General features: G+C 38.0%; 2 protein-coding genes across 3 annotated transcripts in view; both read left to right on the forward strand.

Moving 5' to 3' along the window:
• HORMAD1 (HORMA domain containing 1) overlaps positions 1 to 2,384 on the forward strand; it is a 36,844-nt gene extending 34,460 nt beyond the window's left edge. Inside the window, 1 exon segment of the mRNA XM_006172205.2 lies at positions 1,818 to 2,384. Within this exon segment, the coding sequence (XP_006172267.1) occupies positions 1,818 to 1,898 (81 nt within the window). The 3' untranslated portion in view covers positions 1,899 to 2,384.
• Positions 2,385 to 3,259: 875 nt separating this feature from the next.
• The window catches only part of GOLPH3L (golgi phosphoprotein 3 like), a 47,054-nt gene continuing 42,393 nt past the window's right edge, over positions 3,260 to 7,920 (forward strand). Inside the window, exon 1 of one of the 2 annotated variants that reach the window (XM_006168457.3) lies at positions 3,260 to 3,467. Coding sequence is in view for 1 of the 2 variants with exons in the window: in XM_006168456.3 (XP_006168518.1) it covers positions 4,030 to 4,050 (21 nt within the window). In the remaining variant the exon portion in view is untranslated. Of the gene's footprint in view, positions 3,468 to 3,940; positions 4,051 to 7,920 lie in introns of those variants that run through there. The other variant, XM_006168456.3, reaches the window with a different exon arrangement.

Here is a 7,920-nt window from a genome sequence, read left to right on the forward strand (position 1 = left end):
CCTGGCATGGTGAAAGCACTGGATTCCCACATGGTTGACTGTGATTTGAGTCCTAGACCTGGTAGCTTGCTTTCTCATTTTTTCTCTCTCTCTTGAGTACATATGCCCTATAGTAAATTAAAAATAATAATTAAATAATTCTTTTCTCAAAATCCTGGTCCTGGTGGTTTGAAGCACACACCAGGCACATGTGAATGTATGCCCAAAGTCCTGCCAGCAAGGAGAAATGGAGGAGAAGGGATTGTGGAGGGACCACTCCCCATTAGGGATTGCTTTTTCTCTCTCTCTCACATACACACACATGGATTCTGGCAGTAGAAAAAATAATAATAATATTCACACCATTTTGTTTATATAGAGCTAAAATTGGACCACGAATTTGATCTGAGTTTTTCGAGAGACCAAGACTAAAGTATTAATAGAAATAAGTTACCAAATTCATATGTTCCCTAAAATATAGCATTTCTTCCTAACATCTCAGGAGAAAGAAAACATTTTCTGATCTAAATACTATAGTTGTTTTATATTTGGAACCTTGTTTTATGAAATCAAATAATGTATTTGTCATTTCTGAGGTAATCATATTTTCCAACTAGAATTTATAGTAGTGTTAGATTAAAACTAGACAACTGAAAACTTAATACTTTTTAAAAATCAAACGTTATAGGAGTCATCGCAAAAACAGTTGAGATGACAGTTAATTCAGTTTCCAATTTATATGACTTAAAGAAATGGAATAACCTGACATTCCATTAATATATTAGATTCTTTCATTTTTCCCAGTATATTAAACTCTGACGTTTTTACTGCTTAATTATAAGCCAGTTTGTTATTCCTAATGAGTTTAATTTTTATCAGAAAAATGAAAATTCAATACCTCAGAAAATTTTGCCAGAAATTCTCTAATTCATCCTTTCATTTATTTAGATGTATTTAATATCTATTAGATAGATACTGCTAAGTATTAGTATACAAAATCAAGATGTGATTTAAATTTTACATGGTGCCAAAGTAGACTTTCTAGTTGTAGTTTATTTCAATAATTTTTCTTCTTTTTTTTTTTTTTCTTTGAGAGGTTTTTGCTATAATACTGTGCATGCGCTGGCCAGAAAAACAGAGACAGAAAGTGAGAATCACCCCCCCAGGGGTGAGGGCCATGCCGCAGTCCCTTCTCCTCCATTCTCCTCTCAGGATCTTGGGCACACACGCACATGTGCCCGGCACGAGTTTAAGCCACTGGGTCTGGGACTCAAACCATAGTTGACTACATGGGAGTCCAGTGACATAGCCATTACGCCAACTGTTGGTCCCTAAATCTTTTTTCTTTTATCCTCTCAAAATATTTGACTATCTTGAGAACTAATGTTAAATATATCTTTTCTCTACTACAACAGTCCTAATGTAGAGCTTATACTTTGTAGGTATATTCTTTCAGCAGCCATCTGAAGATGTAAATATGTCAATAATAAATTTTACCCTGGTTTTAAAAAAGAACCAAGGTATCCTATCATAGTAGGAAATAGTTACACTAAGTATGCTAGGTATAATTGTTTTAAAAAGGAAAGAAACCTCAGAGAAATTAAAAGAAATCTAAAATTAAAGATATTTAAAGTGGGGAGCACATGTGCTTACATGCCCCAAATCCTGAGAGGTGAATGGAGGAGAAGGGATTGCAGCATGGCCATCCCCTGGGAGTTGTTTTCTCGCTGTCTCTCTCTCTGGTGAGCACGTGCCTTATAGCAAAAATCTCTTTAAAAAAAAAAAAGGTATTTAAAGTGGAAAGTTTTGATTTTTTAGTAGATGTTTTCTTTTGACAGATCTTGCATCACTTTGGATCTTCTAGTCAGGAGTCTGCACCAAAAAGGAGAAAGTTTAGTGAACCAAAAGAACATATATAAGAATGATTTTTTCTTCACATTTGCAAAGTTCTCAACATTAAACTGAAGGACACTATATTACCATTTTAAGGTGTGTTTTCCCTAATTCTGAAAGTTGATATTTAGTTTTAAGCAGTTCATACACTAAAATGAAATTCTTAGCTGACTGTCATATTGTGGGGGAGCTCTGATTAGCTTATCTGAGATTAATCCAAGAGAGCTTTTGAATAAAACCAGAAGTACAAATGTCATAATTGATTCTGTTATCTACTCAGTATTGATCTATCTTCCATTTTGGCTGACTCTTTAAATATATATTAACTTTTAAGGCCCTCCAAAGCCAATTTTTGAAACATTTATTTTGTTATTAAACTTGGTAGGAATTCCCTTTTTACTTATGTTAAAACTTTACCATTTAAGTGGCTGTTTATTAATGTATTATTAAAACAATGTTCTGTAATCTTTAGATTCAGTGTATTAACATGATGGTATATAATGTACAATTTAAAAGTTACTGCTTCACTTTTTTATATTTTTTACTGATTTTTAAGGTCTGACATTTTTAGCAGCATGAATAAAATACTGTTCGGTATGTAGCCTGTTTCATGACTTCCAATTTTTATTTACAGAACACTTTCAGGTACCTGTTTTGAGGTCATTTTGATAGATATTACTTTTCAAGAGTTGAACACATTCCCTGAAACTTTTGCATGGTGGTATGAAAGATACTGTACTTTTAATGAGAAACCTGAAACCTAGTTCCAGCTTTACCCCCTAACTTTGCTTTAAAAAAGGAAGATTTATAACATTATGTTTCAGCAGCCATATTTCAAAAATATATTATCCACGGGTTTGTCAGCCACAAGCGCTATAGGAAAGTTGGTATGTATGCAGTGGTAGAAATGTACTTGCCTGTTTAATGTAAAACAAATAAACATCCACAAACTAACGCAGATCAGGTTTTTCTGCGTCAGGAAAGTCAATGATCGGCTGTCAGTAACAACCAATTTGAAATGTTTACTTAATCTAATTTTATGGCTTGGGTCCCAACACATCTCACCTACTTGTACCATTATATACTGCTACAATAACACCTGCTACACTGAAATTGACCAACAGAAACCTTTCGAGATTGGCAGCCCGTGTTAGCTCACCGAACGCATTGATTGGTCGGCTTAATGGAGGTGGGGAACGCAGCATTCTTTCCTCTGTCCCACCAAGGTTTCTTCATTGGATTGACCAGCTGTCAGGTTAAACCCAAACCTGCCTCCTTTTGGTGGTGTTTGTCTGGATCACAACACAATAGCAGGGGTAGAGCCTCCCCTCGTAAGCTCTGATTGGCTGAACTCAACCTTGGTGATTTCTGATTGGCCCAATGAAGAAACACCAAGGTAGGTTGCCTAGTGATCCCGAGGAAGCTGATGTGTTATTCCTTCTCTGCATCGAAGGATCAGGAAGTTTGTGCTCTCTGCGTGGCTGAGAAGTTTTTCACCTACTAGGACGGGGGGTGGGGTGGGGGGAACAGGTGTCCTCCTAAAATAGAGCACAAACTGCAGTCTGCGTCCAGCCGTAACCCAGGAGTAACATCAGGTAAGCAATGGAAGATTACATTTCCTAACGTCCAATAAAAGAAAAACCTCGATTTTTTATTTTATGGGGAGGGGGTGATTATTTTTTTTGACCGTTTTCCTTTTTTAGGTAGGAATTTTAACCAGTTAATGTCTAGGGGAAATTAAGTTCTCAAAAGAATTTTCCTTTATTTGTTTCCCTCTATGGTTAAAAGTTTTTTTGTATTGGGTTAAGAAATAATCCCTATTTACAGTGCCTGATAGGGTAAATGCCCTTAAGCATTTATTTCATGATTCTCTCCCTCATCCACTTTTCTTCCCACCTTCCAAGAAATTTTTATATTTCATAAATTTTATATTTAAAATATAACCTTGTACAAAGACTCTTGTAAGTCACTTCATTTGTATTTGTTTTAAATGTTCACATGTATTTCTGAGTATTTATTTCAGTATATATTTATCAAGCAGTTACAAAGTTAAAGACACTGTGCTAGTTGCTATGGAGAATAGAAAAACTAGAGAAGACAATATCCCTGCCCTCAAGAAGTTTACAGCTGAGAGACAGCCATACCAAAAGAAAGACTATGATAAATACTTTAAAGGAAGTAAGTATAAACATTCTGTGAAAGTACAGCTGAGGGAAAGATAATTCTGGCCCTGGGGCATCTGAGAAATAGAGGTTCACTTAATGTTTCACAGTGAAGAATGGGTAGAAGAATCCTACCCTTTGAGGAATGAGTAGAATTTGGGCCAACCCCATGGTGTGGTGGTTAAGGTGGCTGGAACTCACATGGCACACCTTGTGGTTCAAATCCCACAACCACTCCACCTGAGAAACATACCAGGTGTATGTGCATGCCTCCCTAAAGTTGGGAAAGGAGGATTGCAGCGTAGACATACCCCCTGGGGGCTGCTTCCTCTCTTTTGCTCGCTCGATCTCTTTCTCTCTGGTGAACACATGTGCTTCTGGCAAATCTTTTTTAAAAGGGGTGGAGGATGTAGACTTTAGACAAGAAGGGAAAAGGATAAAGAACCCAGCAAGTAAAAAGGAACTGAATCAGAAAGAAAGCATGGAGAAGGACCAGAAGATGGCATGGTGGTTGGGGCACTGGACTCCCAGATGGCCAACTAGTTCAAGTCCTGGACCTGGTAGCTTACTTTCTGAATTTCCCTCTCTCTCTCTCTCTCTCTCTAGTCAAATTTTAATTAATTAATTAATTAAATAAATCTAAAAAACAGCAAAGCATGAAACATGTTTGAGAAAAGGTTTGACGACAGTACATACTGGAAGTAATGGGAAATACTGTTAAAAGGAAGAACCAGGTCTTAGTAGCTCTTAAATACTGCCTTTGACCTCATAAAAGATACTCTTTTATGTAATTGCTGATTTAAAGTATTTGTTCTAAGACTGTACTTCAAGGATCCTTTCTATAGTTTTGTTACCAGAGAAGTTTTTCTGATCATGTAGAGCACCAAATCTTCAAACTGAACATATAAAACTCACGGCCGGGCGCGTGTGCGTGCGTGCCCAAGATCCCAAGAGGAGAATGGAGGAGAAGGGATTGCGGAGTGACCATCCCTCCTGGGGGGTGATTTCTCACTTTCTGTCTCTATGTCTCTCTCTGTCTGTCTGGCGAGTGCACGCACCCTATAACAAAAAAAAACCTCTCAAAAAAAAAATAAATAAAAGCTGTCATCAAGGTTTACATAAAATAGAGACTAGCAGATGGCATAATGGTTATGTTGCTGGACTCTCACATAGTCGATCATGGTTTAAGTCCCGTACCGGGCAGCTTAAGCTCATACCAGGCGTGTATGCATGCGTACCCAATATCTGGAGAGGAGAATGAAGGAGACGGGATTGTGATGTGGCCAACCCCCCTGGGGAGATGATTTCTCGCTTTCTGTCTCTCTGTTTCTCTCTTTCTGGCGAGCACATGCACCCTATAGCAAAAACCTCTTAAACAACAACAACAAAAAAAGATTTACATAAAATAAAATATGCTAACTTTGCATTTTATCACAAATAATTTAGCGCAGTTTCTTTTAACTATAGATATTTAAAGGATTCCTTTATTTAACTTTATTTATTATTATTATTATTATTATTAATGTGACCAGAGAGAGAGAATGTGAGAAAGCAAGCCATCAGGTCTGGGACTCGAACCATGGTCAGTTATGTGGGAGTCTAGTGCCTTTAACCACCATGCCACCTGCCAGCACCACTGTAGACTTTTTAAAAACTGTAGTGCATGGGAAAAAAGCACATGTGCTTTGATTTTTTTTTTTTTTTTTTTTGAATTGAGAAATTTGCTGGTTTTTAGCACTCTTTTGCCAGTACTTTAGAGGTTTTCGCTATAGGGCGCATGCGCTCACCAGACAGAGAGAGACATAGAGACAGAAAGCGAGAAATCACCCCCCCAGGGGGGATGCTCATGCCGCAATCCCTTCTCCATTCTCCTCTCAGGATCTTGGGCACGCACGCACATGCACCCGGCATGAGTTTTAAGCCACCGGGTCCGAGACACAAACTGCAGTCAACTACATGGGAGTCCGGCAACATAGCCATTACATTCATTAACTGCTGGTCCCTATTGCCAGTACATTTTGTTTTAAGTTATTTGGGTATAGCTAGGCCTAGAGATGCTAAATTATTTTGTAGAATTGCTACACATTATTTTCTGAGTGCTATTGTCTAAGCTAATGATCTTCAAAGTAATTCCATGAAATGAGTCATTATGGTTTATGAAGGAAATATTATAATAGAACATGTGTTTCTATTTTGTTTTTCTTATTTTTTACTTTTTAGTTTTTGTGTTATTTTTCTAATATAGTACCGAGAAAATGGGGCCAGCAAGTGGTGTAGTGGTAAAGGCACTGGACTCCTACATGGCTGACCACAGTTCAAATCCCAGACCTGGTGACTTGAAAACCATGCCAGGCATAAGTATGTGCGTGCTCAAAATCCAAGGAGAATATTGGAGGAGAAGGGATTGCTCTCCGGCAAGCACATATGCCCTCTGGCATTTTTTTCACAAAGTTTATGGAAAAATGGAATTCAAGTACAGGTTTATTTGGGTGCAAAAATTTGAAATCCATACATAGACTATTTTAAGGTTATATATACTTTCCATGAACTTTTTGAAGATCCTTCATATGTATGCTTTTGTGTATTGAATGTTCACAACTTTCACTGTGCAATCTAATTTAACTTGAGGATCTATTTTGTGAAAGAGGAGTAACAACAGTGGGATATTCACTCCTGGCTTATAGGTTACTAGCAGGAAATCAACAAGCCTTGGGAAGGATGGTAGGGACTGGAATAGAGAGATGATGACTAAAGGAAATAAGATTCTGGTGTTACAAAATACAGTGAGAAAACCATACATAGCAACAATTTGTCATGTTTCTCAAAGTAACAAAAAGGATGTTTTTTGGTTTTTGGCTAGAGGATGTGTATACTCACTGGAGAAAGAGAGGAAAAGTGAGAAAGCACCCAATGGGGGGATGGCCATGCAGCAATTCCTTCTCTCCTATTCTCCTCTTTTTGGATGGCACACGTACGTTCCTGGAGTATTTCTCAAGCTGCCTAGTCCAGGACTCGAACTGCACAGTTGGACATGTGCAATCCAGTGCCTTAACCACCATTGCCATTGACTGGCCCAACTGTAAGGATTTTGAATATTCTCAAAACAAATAACAACAATGATTAACGGTTCAGATGGTAAATATGCTAATTATCCTGAATGAATCATTACACTTTCTATTCTTAAACTGCAAAATCACAGGTACCCCACAAATATATAGAATTTAGTATATATTAATAAAGAAAAAGAGGGGCAGGTGATGTGGTGGTTAAGGCAGTGGACTCGTACATGGGTGACTGCAATTCAAGTCCCAGACCAGGCAGCTTGCTTTCTCAATCTCCCTCTCCCTTTCTCTCTGTCTCTCTCTGGTCAAAACTGAAGAAGAAGAATAATCATAAATAATTCTTTTTTTTTTTTTTGGAGAGGTTTTTGCTATAGGGCATGTGTGCTCACCAGAAAGACAGAGACAGAAAGATAGAAAGCGAGAAATCACCCCCCGGAGGGGATGGCCACACCGCAGTCCCTTCTCCTCCATTCTCCTCTCGGGATCTTGGGCACACACGCACACAGCCACCTGATCTGGGATTCGAACTGCAGTCAACTACATGGGAGTCCAGTGACTTAGCCCTTACTCCAACTGCTGGTCCCAATTATAAATAATTCTTTTTTTTTTTTAAACAATTGCTTATTTATTTATTTAATTCCATTTGTTATTATTATTATTTTTAATTTTGACCAGACAAAGAAGGAGGGAGAGAAAGGGAAAGTGAGAAAGCAAGCTGCCAGGTCCAAGACTTGAACCGCGATCAGCTATGTGGGAGTCCAGCACCCTTAACCACCAGGCCACCTGCAGGTCCCTATAAATAATTTTTTTTTTTTTGGAGAGGG

The sequence above is a fragment of the Tupaia chinensis genome, unplaced genomic scaffold (genome assembly GCF_000334495.1).
Source record: "Tupaia chinensis unplaced genomic scaffold, TupChi_1.0 Scaffold145814_1, whole genome shotgun sequence".
Taxonomy (NCBI): domain Eukaryota; kingdom Metazoa; phylum Chordata; class Mammalia; order Scandentia; family Tupaiidae; genus Tupaia; species Tupaia belangeri.